This window comes from Lontra canadensis, unplaced genomic scaffold, assembly GCF_010015895.1.
Source record: "Lontra canadensis isolate GAN:19392208 unplaced genomic scaffold, GSC_riverotter_1.0 scaffold42, whole genome shotgun sequence".
NCBI lineage: Eukaryota > Metazoa > Chordata > Mammalia > Carnivora > Mustelidae > Lontra > Lontra canadensis.
Window position 1 is genome coordinate 260,783 of NW_022631036.1, and position 14,631 is coordinate 275,413.

Consider the following 14,631-nt stretch of genomic DNA (forward strand, 5'->3'; position numbering starts at 1 on the left):
GAAACAAAGAGGGTAGAATAGTGGTTGGCAGGGGCTGGGGTTGGGGGAGGAATAGGGAGAAACTGGTAAAAGGGTACAAACCTTCAAACATAAGATGAATAAGCTCTTAGGATCTAATGTCTAATATGGTGACTGTAGTTGGTAACTATTTGTATAATTGAAATTTGCTGAGAGTTGAATTTAAATGTTCTCACCGAAGAGGAAGAAAGGGTAAATATGTGAGATGACAGATGTGTTAATGAACTCAGTGGTGGGGGGGGGGTCCTTTGACAATGCATCTGTGTATCAGATCATCATGACATACACTTTAAATATCTTACAGTTTTAGTAGTTGATTAAACTTTGACAATGCTGATAAAGCAGTAAAGTAAAAACTAAATTGTCTTATATGGTGATGGTTTCTGATTACAGGTTTGCTAGAAATTTGTTGTGGGCAAGAATTCAAATCTGAGGAATGGAGCTTTTGTCCTGGGAACATTCATACTTTCAAACTCCCCCAAATTACAGGTTTATTGCATCAGGGTGAAATCCAGAGCTGATTCACATTCAGATTGCTTCCTTCTGCACCTTTAGGCTTTATTCATTTAGTTTCTTCATTTTCGTATCTCTCAATTTTGATAGTGTATTCTTTAGGTATTAATACTGTATACGAACAAATACTCATTTTACAAACACAGGCAAAAAGAAGACTTGTTAAGATACTGCGAGTCACAGGTATGTTTGAGGCATAATTCCCACTTAAACAGTTGAAAGAGATTACAATTCAGTGGTAGAAACATGAAGTAGAATTGTCATAAAGGATCACATGCGAAGTTTTGTGAGGTGTCGCTCTACATGCAGGGACTTTATGTCTTTTTATCTCTAGTATCAAGCTCAGTCTGGTATAGAGTAAGTTTATTGACTTGAAATTCATTTAGAGACTGGAAATGGGTGAAGCGGAAACCAGAAAGACCATGTAGAAGAGAGAAGGAATGAGCTGAGTCTGGCCTTGGAGAGAGAAGTAGGATCAGTACACAGGCATGATGAAAAAGAACTTCCTAGGCAAAGAGGGAGATTGGATTAATATGTAAATGTAGCCTGTTGTAGATATTAGAATCTGAGCTTCTCAGGCCCACCAGGATCTCAGATGGTTGATGACAAGGATCTCAGATGGTTGATGACATTTTACATTTACATTTTACAGTCCACTTGGCGAGTGATGGGGAGAGCATAGGTTATGCGCATTGAAGTAATATCTGAAGTAATATCTGAGTAATATCTGAGTTTGGGTCTCACCTTTAGCATATCATGTGACATCATGGCTGATGACATTTTATGTGTCAGTCCACTTGGCAGGTGATGGGGAGAGCATGGTTTATGGGCATTGAAGTAATATCTGAGTTTGAGTTTCACCTCTAGCATATCATGTGACTTTGAATAAGGTATATAAACTTTCTATGCTTATTTTTCTCAGCGGGAAAACAGAAGTAATACCTATTTGGGGCGTACCATATCCTAAGCTACTTCATTAAATGACGGTTCTTTAAAAAATGGCATACCAAAAAAAAAAAAAAAAAAGATAATTTGAAATACTTGAAATGTTAATGTGTAAGATGTTGGGAAGCTTTCCAGTTTCACCTTGAAAATTTCTCCTTGGGGGGGAAAAAAAAAGCTTTTAGAATAGACCCATGGCTCGGAATCAAAGGACCAGTTGCCTCTTCTTCACGTCATCTTCCTAGAGTGGGGAGATGAAATGCGAAGGTAGTTTCCACCTGCGCTGCCGGATACAATCGTAGCCACTCTCTCGCTACATTTGACTATGAAATATGGCTAGTTTGCATAAAATGCACACCAGATTAGACTTAAAAACAACATGTAAAATATTTAATGAATCATTTACTATTGAGTATATTTTGAAATGTTTCACACATATTGGGCTAAATAAAACAAATTATTAAAATTAATTTCACCTGTTTCTTTTTGCTCTTTCGATTAACTACTAGAAACTCTAAGTTACCTTTGCAGCCCTGGTCTTGATGACCACTCATGTCCCTTTCAGCTTTAAGACTGCCAGGGACACTGTGGACGCGTAATTGATACGGTTTGCTTTCCACGCTTTGAGATACCAAAGGATTGGCCGGGAGTGCGCGGGGTGGGGGGTGGGGTGGGGCGGGGCCCTGCGGGGAGACCCAGACCCCTTCGGTTTTGCTCTCGCTCTCACAGCGGGAAAGACCCCCGACTCCAGTGCGGGGGTTGGGGCGGCCGCCGGCGAGCGAGGCACCAGGCGCAGGGCGTAGGGGGGCCGGGGCCGGGCGCGGCGCGCCGGGCGGGGCCGCACCGGGAAGCGGGTTCGTGCGTCAGCCTCACGCGCGGGGAAGGAAGCAGACCTGAGGCCCTGGGCGGCCCGCTGCGGGCGCCTAGGCACGTCCGCAGGCTCTGCGGAGAGGTGGTTGCCGCTGAGAGGCGGGAGAGTCGAGGGCGGGCCTGGGAGGCGGCCCGGAGGTGGGGCGCTACTGGGGGCCGGCCCGCGCGGGCTTCATCTGCGGACGCGCGGCCTGCGCCCCAGTGCTGGGACCGCGAGGCGCCGGGCGACAATCGGCCAGAGCGGCTATGGGGTGCCGCTGGGCCTTCCTGATCGGCCTCCTGGGGGCCGTGTGGCTGCTCGGCTCGGGTCACGGTGGGCAGCAGGCCCCTGAGACGGCGGCGCAGAGGTGCTTCTGCCAGGTGAGGGCTGTGCGCGGCCGTGCGGCCGCTCCCGTGCTTCCCGCCTCTCCCCTGCGCTTCGTCCCGCGCAGCCCAGCAGGTGAGGGGCTAGGAGGACCCCTGAGTTTCTACCCTCCCGGACGAATCCCCTCTTGCGGGGCTGAGTCCTCTGCAGCTCGTCTGGCTTGGTGTGGAGCGGTGTCCCAACGCAGCCGCCCTTCGGATCCGGTGTTGGGTGAGAGGTGTGGGTGCACGCTGTTGTGTTTTTACCGAGTTGGTTTATGCATCTTTGTTGGTCTTCCCTTCCCGGGAAGGGCGTGGACACTGTGCACGCATACTCACTCTTTGTTATTTTAGCAGAAACCTGGGTCTTCCTAACTTCTAACTTGACCTGGAACTGTGTACGTTGTGCCTGTGCTGGGTGCCTTCGGTCTGCTTCCTGGGCAGGACACGGTTTTGTAGGGCGGCTACTCTCAGATCGCGTTGTCAGGCAGAAGGACTTGGTGTGGCTTTTCTGTGTCTAAGCCTCACTGCCTTGTGTCTTTGGGGCTGCGGCTTGCCCTGTGGCTCCTCGCACTGTGTGTCCTTTCTTTTTCCCAAATGTGATGAGATTTTCTTAACGTGACGCCCATTTGGCTGGTCTGAACTGGGAGGATGAGCCTTACTCCTCAGTGCACAAGTTTAATTACATGCTTATTATGATCATTTTCCCTTTTTAGTAAGAGATGTGGGTTCCTTGAGAAAAATTTTCAAAGAAATTTAGAGGTTTTTGGATCTACAGTATTCTGTGTTTTAATATCATTACTCTTAAAGTCACGTTTTGGTTGGTTTATGTTGATAAAAATTACATTTTATAGAAAATTGAGGGTAGGCATCCACATTTTTCCTTTTAAGTGGATTGTACTATTATCAGAAATGACATTTTATGTGTGTAAGGACAATTCTACTATTTCACAGAGTAAAGAAACAATCTTAAATCTTATGGAAGGAAAAAAATAAATAAATCAGTATTATGGGGAGAAGAACTGTCTTTTTCACTGCTTTATATTCTTGCATTTTGTCAATTTGTGGAGTGATTTGGGAGTTGAGGTGTTATCCCAGCATGAGTAGGACAAGTTGAAAGGAAATTGCTCCTTTACTACTAAGACTGAAAAGCTCCTTTACTTCAGGGGTTGCAAACTGCACACAATCAAGTACTTAAAAGGAAGAAGGGTCATTTTTATTCAGATTACAAATACAACATAACACAAAGTGTCAACTTTTACAAATAAGTAATATTGAGGTAAAATATTTTAAAATAAGTTAGTGTTGGGGCACCTGGGTGGCTCAGTTGGTTAAACGACTGCCTTCGGCTCAGGTCATGATCCCGGAATTTTTCTTAAAAGTGTTTTTTAGGGAACCTGGGTGGCTCAGTTGGTTAAGCAACTTCCTTTGGCTCAGATCATGATCCCAGCTCCATGGGGAGTCTGCTTCTCCCTCTGACCTTCTCCATTCTCATGATCTCTCTCACTCTCTCTTTCTCAAATAAATAAATAAAATCTTTAAAAAATAAAATAAGTTAGTGTTGAAACAAGATGTGCAATATAACATTTTCAACTACATTTTAGATTTTTAGATAATGAAATAATAGTACATGTTGAGCTTTTCAACTTTCACTACCCCCCCATAACCTTTTTAGATACCTGATTAAAATTAGGGAATTTTTAATTTTTTAATATTTTTTCTTCTAATTAGTATTTAAGCTCCCCCACCCTTACAATTATTTTCAAGATTTGAATATTCCCCCAACACAGACGTCCATTAGATCCCTTTCTTTTTGTTTTAGAACAAGAGTGGCTGGCTGTTTTTCTTTTCAGAATCAACTTTTACAAATAATAAATCGAGGGTTACGTGGTAAAAAAGTTGTTTTGTTTTTTTTTTTTTAAGATTTTATTTATTTGAGAGAGAGAGCATGAGAAGGGAGAAAGTCAGAGGGAGAAACAGACTCCCCGTGGAGTTGGGAGCCCGATGTGGGACTTGATCCCTGGACTCCGGGATCATGACCTGAGCCAAAGGAAGTTGCTTAACCAACTGAGCCACCCAGGTCCCCTAAAAAACACTTTAAAGAAAAATTTAAAATGGTCTATTTAATCAGTTTAAGAACAGAGACCATCAGTTTTGATTCAATAGATTGAAACAAAAATACATTTTAGTTCTGTTATGGTCAGTAACAGAAGAGATGAGGGTAAGGAGGAGAAGGGACAAATGATGAATAGACATGAAGAGAAAATTGGAGATAAGCATATAGATATAGACATGTACAGAAACGAGAGAGACACACATAAAAGAATGGTGGAAGAAAAGATTAGAGGAGATGAATGGTGGAAATTATTCATTCAATAAACATTTATAAACACTGTGTACATTGACCTGAGTGTTTGGAATACCGAAATAACTATGGTGTGATCCTTGCCCTTAAGAACTTAGAATTTAGTGAATAAAGTCCTTTAGAGCTTGGGTAGAGGCAGAGGCAGAGATCCTAAGCACTTTATTTTAAAGATTTTATTTATTTTTTGGACAGAGTAAGAGCACAAGGAGGGGGAGTGCCAGAGGGAAAGGGAGAAGCAGGCTTCCTGCAATTTGGGGGTCCACCCCAGGACCCCGGGATGCCCAGATCTTAAGCATCTTAAAAAACAAGTGAGTAGGGACACCTGGTTGGCTCAGGCAGTAGGGGATGATACTCTTGATCTTGGGGATGTAAGTTCGAACCCTATGTTGGGTGTAGAGATTACTTAAAAAAGAAGATCTTTTTAAAAAGTTAGTAAATAATGCTAGCCACTAAATTAAAGGCTAACTTTCGACCTATAGTTTAGAAATAAAAGTTAAAATCTCTTATTCTCTTTGCAATACCAAATTAGCAAAGTTCTGTGGAGTCTGCTTTGTTAATAGTCATCTCCCTTCCTACTGGCAATCTCTCTCTTACAGGCTTCTGCCTTGAATTACCACATCATCATCCCCTCATCACATGGGTGCCTGGTAATAGGGGTTCGGTTAACAGAATACCACTTTAAATGGAGCCAAAGTAGCATGTAATTATTTGGCCTTAGAAAGTGATTGAAATAAAATGTACAAAGCTCTACAAATAAACACATTAAATTCAGTAAGCATTTTATTGAGGCCAATTGTGAATAAGTTTTGAGAAATCAAGAAATAAACTAAAAATTTTATTTTTTTTAAAGATTTTATTTATTTATTTGATAGAGATCACAGGTAGGCAGAGAGGCCGGCAGAGAGAGAGAGGTGGGGGGAGGCAGGCTCCCCGCCATGCAGGGAGCCCGATGCGGGCATCTTTTTTTTTCCAGTAAGAAGAAAACTTTTTTTTTAAGATTTTATTTATTTATTTGACAGACAGAGATCACAAGTAGGCAAAGAGACAGGCAGAGAGAGAGGAAGGGAAGCAGGCTCTGCTGAGCAGAGAGCCCGATGTGGGGCTCGATCTCAGGACCCTGGGATCACGACCTGAGCCAAGGGCAGAGGCTTTAACCCACTGAACCACCCAGGTGCCCCTAAACAAAAAATTTTAAAATTTAGTCCCATTTCTTGATACTCCAGGGTACTGAGCCTGGTACATAGTTGGTACTCAGCGAATATTAGGGAAGTTACAAAACAGGATGTGAGCACTGTGCTAGCAGGAGTATATTCTTTCAGTTATTCTGCTTAGCGAGCCATTTGCATGTTTTTCTGGAATTGATCTTTCAGGTGGGTGGATGGCTCCAAATGCATCTTTAAAGTTAGTCAGTTACTGCATATGTCTGTTGACATCAAGTCCTACTAAAACCATTTCCACTGTATGTTGTCAATTATTTCGGTAACGATGCTTCAGTGTTAGTTGCTGCAAATAAGTGATAAATTGCCTGGGACTTATAAGACATCCTTAAATATAGTGCCCCATTTTTTAAATCATTCTACTTAAAAATTTTTAAAAATGTACACTTGGTGTGCAGGTCTATGTGGTTTGTGTAAAGAACCCTATGATCATGACCCGCCCTTTCTTTCAACCACAATAATAATCATATTATTTGTTATAATAGTATGGGCTTGAAGTAAATGGAGACTCTTCAGACTTTCTTGTTTTCTTTTTTAGTTTTTTTGTTTTTTGTTTTGCTTTTGACAGGGTTTCAAATTTCCTTTTCCCCATTATATAACATTAGAGAGAAGCAACGTAACAGAACTTTAGTCCCAGTTCTTGGAATCCCAGGATGCATTTTAAAGAAATAACCCCAGGAGAAATATTGAAGCCTAGATATGCAGGCAGTATGGCCAGGTTTTTCATTTAAATTAATTAGAAATGAGTCTGTAAACTCTCATGTAGTCAAAATGTTTTATTAATCTTAATATGGCTAGTGCTGATAACACTCAGATCCACTTACTTCAGTGCAGTAAATATCAGGCTAATGAAAGGGAAGTAGGTCAGATAATTAAAAATCGATCATTTTTGTTTGGAGTGCATTGTAGATGCACTCTTCATACATGTATTTTGGCAGATTTACCTGTCCAGTGGCTTGTTTAGATCGATTTTATTTATTTACTTATTTATTTAATATTTTATTGATTTATTTGAGAGAGAGAGCAAGAGCGAGCACAAGTGAGAAGGAGGGAATGGGCAGGAGGGGAAGAAGAGGAAGAGAGAGAATCTTAAGCAGATTCCTCACTGAGTGCAGAGCCCAACGTAAGGCTCAATCCCGAGACTGTGAGATAATGACCTGAGCCGAAATCAAGAATCAGGCATTTAACCAACAGAGCCACGCAGGCTCTGAGACACCCGCCCTGTTTAGGTCTATTTAAAAAACAGTTTTTATTTGTTAGAGTGGCTGGGCCATGGAAGAGACACTCCAAAATATGTTGCCTGGTAGGTAGAAATACACCTGGATTAAAACTTAGAGGACTCTTTGAAACAGGTTATCCTGCAGAGATGTCCACTGACTGTGAGTACTTACTATTTGAACAAAGAATGTGGAGGAAAGCATGTTTCACATTGGTTGCTTCACTTTGGGTCACAACAATTTAAAGTTCTAAAGACTAAGGCTTCAAGGCAGAAATAGCTTGTAGCTTTCCATGTCCTTAGAATGGTGCCAACTACTGAGTATAGAATGTTTGGTGTTTCCATGCTTTCATTAACAGAGGTGTCTCAGTCAAATCTTTCAATAAATAGTTTTCATGTTCTTTTTGATGGTCACAAACCACTATAAAATTAAATATAACTAAAAGTTTCTGCAAAAAAAAAGAACACTTTGAACACTTTTTTCTTAAAAACGATTTATTTATTTGACAGAGAGAGAGAACTTGCACATGTGCAGGCAGGGGAGGGGCAGAAGAGAGAGGGAGAGAGAGAATCCTCAAGCAGACTCCCAGCTGAGTGCAGAGCCTGATGTAGGGCTCGATCTCAGGACCCTGAGATCATGACCTGAACTGAAATCAAGAGTTGGGTGCTTAACCAACTGAGCCACCCAGGTGTCCCCACTTTGAACACTTTTAAAAGGTATTTCATATTTTGTACAAGTATGAAGAATATATTTTCACAGTGCTTTGGAAAAAAATCATAGTCTGTGTTAGGACTAGAAGTTGTTTGCTCATAAGGAAACTATTTAGAAAGTGTTTTTTTGTTTTGCCTTTCATTGTAAATTCATTGTGAACAAAGAAAATAGTGAATAAGCAGGCCCATGTTGTTTTCTTTTCGCTTGCCTTTTGTATTTGGTATTTGGTCCAAACCAGTCAGTCTGTGAAGAAACTGTTTGAGACTACCTCTGCAGCTAACTGTTGGCTCTCCAGTTCTATGTTCCATTGGGTCTACAGATGTAAAATTTTGGGAAAATTTTAGCTACAAACTGGGCCTTTTTTTTTTCTTACTAAAAAAAAAAAAATGTAAGGGTGCCTGGGTGGCTTAGTTGGTTAGGTGTCTGACTCTTGATTTCAGCTTATGTCATGATCTCAGGGTCATGGGATCAAGCCCCACATCAGGCTCTGCACCAGGCTTAGAGCCTGCTTAAGATTCTCTCTCCCTCTATGCCGCCCCCCCTGACCCCCGCCAGCCCACCACCCTGGACTCGTGTTAGAATGCATGCGTGTTCTCTCTCTCTCTCTCTTTCAAAAAAAAAAAAAAAAAATTGTGGGTTGCTTTGGGGAATAGTAACATCCCTTTCCCTAGAAGCACTTAGGCAGCAGTAGGTGATAATACTAACACTTACTGGCCATTTATTCTGTAATTTCATCTTGATATTAACTCTTATAGATGGGAACTATTAGTATTGCCATTTTGTGTTGAGAGAGCAAACTGAGGCTTAGAGAGGTTAAAAAAAAAACTTGGGTAAGATCAGTAACTAATAAGTAGCAGAGATGGGATTCAACCCCAAGAAGGCCTGACCCCTCGGCCTTCGTGCTATCCATTGTCACATACTACCTCCTTGAGAGTGTGTAGGAGGGCATTGCTGTGTGCTTGGGAGGTTGCCGTCAAAGGCCCTCAAAGGCTTTTCAGCTCTTTAGAGGCTTGGACTTTAAACTGGGTGATTGTTATGTCAGGTCTACCCTGGTCCTTATATCTGCCATACCTCAGCAAGGGCCTTCTACTTGCCACCTGTTAATTTGGCTCCCTACCCAAAGCTGATTGCCACCTGAGGCCTAGAGCAGCAAATCTCAAATTTTAGCATGCATCAGTCACTTCGTCTGTGTGTGAGGCAGGGAGTTGGGGAGGGGGCATTAAACACATTCAGGTTCCTATGGTAGGGTCAGGTCAGAATTCCCTTGGAGTTTAGGAGATAGTGTGGCCATTATTTAAGTAGCCTTCGCACATCCCAGAGCTGCATCAATGTCAGGTCGTCCTTGTTCCAAATCAGCACCCAACTTTGGGTCTTAGTTTAGGTCCTAGGACATTGCTTTGTTTCCAAGCTTCTGTTCACTGGATTTCTTCCTTTGTCTTTCCCAGAGACTCTATTCTGGTAACATGCCTGGTTCTCTGGTTTGTAGAACTGGGCCTGGCATCATACCTGCCAGACTTTCCAGGGATTGGGTTTTGCCTGTTGGGAGGCTTATCTGAATAGTCACGTGGCTTGGATTTCTGAGTATCTTCCTGTCTCTCTTGCTGGGGCCTCTCCATCTATGGAAACTTCCCCACCTTTGCTCTACCTCCTTAGCTGCCCTGCTACCTTTTGTAGTAGTTGGAAATACCTCCTACTCAATTTCTAAGGTAAAGGTCAGAGGACTTTTAAATCTACCATTGTCCTGTCTTCTCTCTTTGAGGTCTTTGGGCTATAAGCCATTTCTGCTCTGAGTGCATCTTGCATTCCTTTATGGTTTGGGGCTTCTGCTAGCTTCCTTTGTGGTTAAGGTATAGATTGATAAAATGTTGCTTGCAGTAGGTTATTTACCTCTGCTGCTTGCCTTCCTTGTTCTGAGCTCATTGCTGCCACTCGGGCTTGTGTGGTCTGGAGCACTGAATACCGTAGGTAGCACTGAGCTACTGTAGGTGACATGATAGTACATAGTCCTAATTAGATTGTGGGGCTGGTGTCCAGTGAATGAGAGTGAGAGTGGACAATATTCACCAAAACATTCATTCATACATCCACTCCACAAATAATATTGAGCATCCCCTGTATGCTTTCTAGAAGTACAGTGCTAAGGACTGGGAATACAAAACATGATTTTGCTCTCAAGGAGTTTAAACTCTATAGGGAGGAAGTGAAATAGGTAAGTCCAATATAGCGAGATAATTTGTATATAGCGAGTATGTGAAGTGTCCTGGATACACATAGGAGGGACAGTTAAGCCAATAGGGATTGAGTGGTACCCTGGGGATAGCTTGAACTTGAATTTCAAGGATAGAATTCTACCTTAAAAATGAATTATTTAAGGGGCACCTGGGTGGCTCTGTCGTTTAAGTGTCTGCCTTCGGCTCATGTCATGATCTTAGGGTAGTGGGATGGAGTCCTGCATCGGGCTCTCTGCTCAGTGGGGAGTCTGCTTTTCCCTCGCCCTCTGTGTTCTCTCTCTCAAATAAATAAATAAATAAATAAATAAATAAATAAAATCTTTAATAAAGAAAAGGTGAACACATTTAAAAGAACTGAATTAAAGGGAAAAATAAGTTTCAAACCCTTTCTCTTGTTCGTGTGTGTGTGTGTGTGTGTGTGTGTGTGTTTGTGCTTGTTTCTTTTTGTGACCTAATGTCTCTACTTGGCATGTGTCACTTTGGCCTTTGCAGTCTTACTACCTGTTATTTCTTTGTGTAATAATTTGTATCCAAGGGGAAAACAGTAGCTATTTTATGTCCTTAGAAGTTTTGCTTTTAATGCTTGAAAGAAAGAGGTGTGAAAAGTCAAATCATCTAGGTTAGAAGCACTTTTGTTTTATTACTACCCCAAATTAGGAACTGAAGATTATTGTATATTCAGAGAATTTTTAGCAGGAAACAAGGACAAATTTGCATATGAAATGAAAGTAGTTATTGCAGTAACAAAATATGTAGATGAGATTTCTAGTACCCAAATTAGTCTAAAACAAGTCCAAAACAAATGAGACTAGGTAAATTGGTATAAAATCTTAGCTCTCAGATATTGCTGTCATCCTCCGACGTATTATCTGTCATCACCCAAATGTATTCACTCAGGTAAAAATTTGCATTATTGTTTTGTAAGAGCAATAGCATCATTAAATTACTGTCATACCCCATCTCTGAAAATTAGGAGGAGGAGGGATGAGAAGAGTTGTCTGAATCATAGCCTGTGAGGAAAAAGAGCCCTGTTATACATAAAGTATTTTTATGTATTATTTCATTTTCTTTGTAACAGGTTAGTGGTTACTTGGATGATTGTACCTGTGATGTTGAAACCATCGATAGATTTAATAACTACAGGCTTTTCCCGAGACTACAAAAACTTCTTGAAAGTGACTACTTTAGATATTACAAGGTATTTTTATTTTTAATTTTTTTTGTAAAAGAATACTTAGAGTTTAAATATACAGCTATATTTTCTTAGGAATTTCTGAACTTCAAAATTGTGGCCATTATTTAAAATTCAGTTCACAAGAGTGAACAATGTGGTTCTGAAACTGTCCATTGGATGCTTTTAATTTCAACAACTCAATTTTGCGCTCTGGAGTTAGAAACTTATTGGTTAAATTGAAGTCAGAACAGAAACTATTACACTGTTACCAAAATTGCTAATGCGTACTTTTCTAAAATACTGTATTGACTCCACTTAATTAAAATCATTAGATTTTTTTGAGAAGCATGATTTTATTCTGACCTGTATTATTTTAACTAGTCACTTGAGATATCTACAGAAAGAGTTTAGAAAATCTGATCATTGGAGTATGTAGTCCTCATCTGAGTTCACAAAGGCCTGGTACTTGCTTAAAAAAGAGTATCACTTGAATGGTGATGGTATGAGCTACTTCGGCTCCTAGTCACCGTCTGTTCAGGGTTTGTGTAGTAGTGGTCTATCTTTCTAATCAAATCTACCAATTTGCTTACGCAAGTTACACATTGATATAATTGCTGAACTTGGCAACAGGGACCTAGAAGAAAAAGAAAAACGGAAGCTAATAGCATGACCAGGTTCTAGCATCTTAATTCAACGCTTGTCAATAATAATCTCATGGTTCTTACTTTTATAACCTTTTTTCTTATCCTTAGGTAAACCTGAAGAGGCCATGTCCTTTCTGGAATGATATCAACCAGTGTGGGCGAAGAGACTGTGCTGTCAAGCCTTGTCAATCAGTAAGAACCACACATACATTTAAAACCTGTTACATCATTTTTCAAATAATTGCAATTTTGAAAAAGGGCACAATGCGACTAAAATAACATTTCAGTCCTTAGGTTAAATATAATGTTGTTTAATATTTATGGATTAAAAACCTAAACTTGGGTGCCTGAGTGGCTCAGTCGGTTAAGCATCAAAACTCTTGGTTTTTTGCTCAGTCATGATCTCAGGATCCTGGGATCAGCCCTATGTCAGGGTTCATGCTCAGCAGGGGGTCTACTGGAGATTTTCTCTCTACTTCTACCTTAACTCCCTCCCCCATCAAATAAATACATCAATCTTAAAAAAGAAAAAACAAAAACCAAAGGGCACCTGGGTGGCTCAGTGGGTTAAACATCTGCCTTTGGCTCAGGTCATGATCCCGGGGTCCTAGGATCGAGTCTCATATTGGGCCTCCTTGCTCAGCAGGGAGCCTGCTTCTCTCTCTCCCTCTGTCTGCTGCTCCCCATGCATTTGCTTTGCTCTCTCTCTAATAAATAAAATCTTAAAAAACAGAAAAACACAAAAGCAAAACCTAAACTTACTAATGATATATCCTATTTTGAATTATTTTGCTTTCATAATAATAGAACTAAATTTTGTGATAAATATAATCCTTTGATTTACTAGTGAGATTAGTAGTTCTTTTGGCTTAATGTTTGTTTTTCTTATGTCTTACCCAAAGTTGTGTTTATAGTATAATGAAATGAAATTAATTGAAGTATAAACAAAATCCCTTTTTTCATGGGTGTATTGTTTTCTTTGGGTGAGGAGGGGTTGGACAGAACACCTGGTTTTGCTTAAGAATTCTCAGAGCAGGGAGGCCTGAGTGGCTCAGTTGATTAGGTGTCTGCCTTTGGCTTGGATCATGATCTGGGGTCCTGGGATCGAGTCCCATATTGGGCTCCTTGCTCAGCAGGGAGCCTGCTTCTCCTTCTACCTATCACTTCTCCTGTCCACTGCTCCTCCTGATTGTGCTCTCTCTCTCTCTCTCTGACAAAAAAAAAAAAAAAAAATTCTCAGAACATTAAAATTTAAAGCATTTTACTCTGAAAACAATTTTACACTTTCAACAAAACCTTTTTTCCCTTTAAAAGCATATATTTCTATTTTTCTTCTTTATTGTGATAAAATATGCATAACAGAAAATTTACCATTTTAACCATTTTTAAGTGTACAGTTTATTGGCATTAAGTACAGTCATGTTGTTGTGCAATGATTACCACCATCCAGTTAGAGAACTTCTTCCTGATCACAAACTGAAACTGCACATTGATTAAACAGTAACTCCCTATTCCACCCTCCCTCTCACCCTTGGCAACCACTATTCTGCTTTCTGTCTCTATGAATTTGATTATTCTAGGTACCTCATATAAGGGGGATTATTACAAAATTTGTCCTTTTGTGTCTGGCTTGTTTCACTTAACGTGATTTCAAGGTTTATCCATAGTAACATGTATTTGAATTTTATTCCTCTTTAAGGCTGAGGAATACTGCATTGTATGTGTATCTGCTTTTCATTTATCCATTCTCCCATTGCTTGGCTTTTGGGTTATTCCCATCTTTTGGCCATTGTGCATAATGCTGCCCTGGATATGGGTGCAGAAGTATATGCTTGCGTCCCTAATTTCCATTCTTTGGGGTATACACCTAGAATTAGAATTACTGGATCATACGGTAGTTCTCGCTTTAATTTTTGGGGGGAACATCATACTGTCTTCACAGTAGCTGCACCATTTTACATTCCCACCAGCAGTGTACAATGTTTCCAAATTCTCTGTATCCTCACCAACACTCACTCTTTTCTGTTTTCTGGATAATAGCCATCCTAAAGGGTATGCTATAATTTTGAGTGGTTTATTTTATTTTTTAATGTTTTGTTGCTGTATTTCTTTTTTTTATTTAATTTTTTTTATTAACATAAAATGTATTATGTATTAACATAAAATGTATTATTTGCCCCAGGGGTACAGGTCTGTGAATTGTCAGGCTTACACACTTCACAGCACTCACCATTGAGTGGTTTATTTTTATATGTGTAAATATTGCTATATAGACCTATCTAGCATATGGAATTAAAGAAAATATAAAAATTTTATTTATGGGCATATTGTCATTAGATACCTGAGAATCAGGTCTTTAGTTATACTCATCTTCACAGACAAACTTT

General features: G+C 40.3%; 1 protein-coding gene across 1 annotated transcript in view; it reads left to right on the forward strand.

Annotated features, from left to right (window-relative positions):
* The first annotated feature begins 2,441 nt into the window (after window positions 1–2,441).
* ERO1A (endoplasmic reticulum oxidoreductase 1 alpha) overlaps window positions 2,442–14,631 on the forward strand; it is a 45,726-nt gene continuing 33,536 nt past the window's right edge. Inside the window, exons 1-3 of the mRNA XM_032871099.1 lie at window positions 2,442–2,703; window positions 11,505–11,624; window positions 12,353–12,436. Of these exons, the coding sequence (XP_032726990.1) occupies window positions 2,590–2,703; window positions 11,505–11,624; window positions 12,353–12,436 (318 nt within the window). The 5' untranslated portion in view covers window positions 2,442–2,589. The remainder of the gene's footprint in view (window positions 2,704–11,504; window positions 11,625–12,352; window positions 12,437–14,631) is intronic.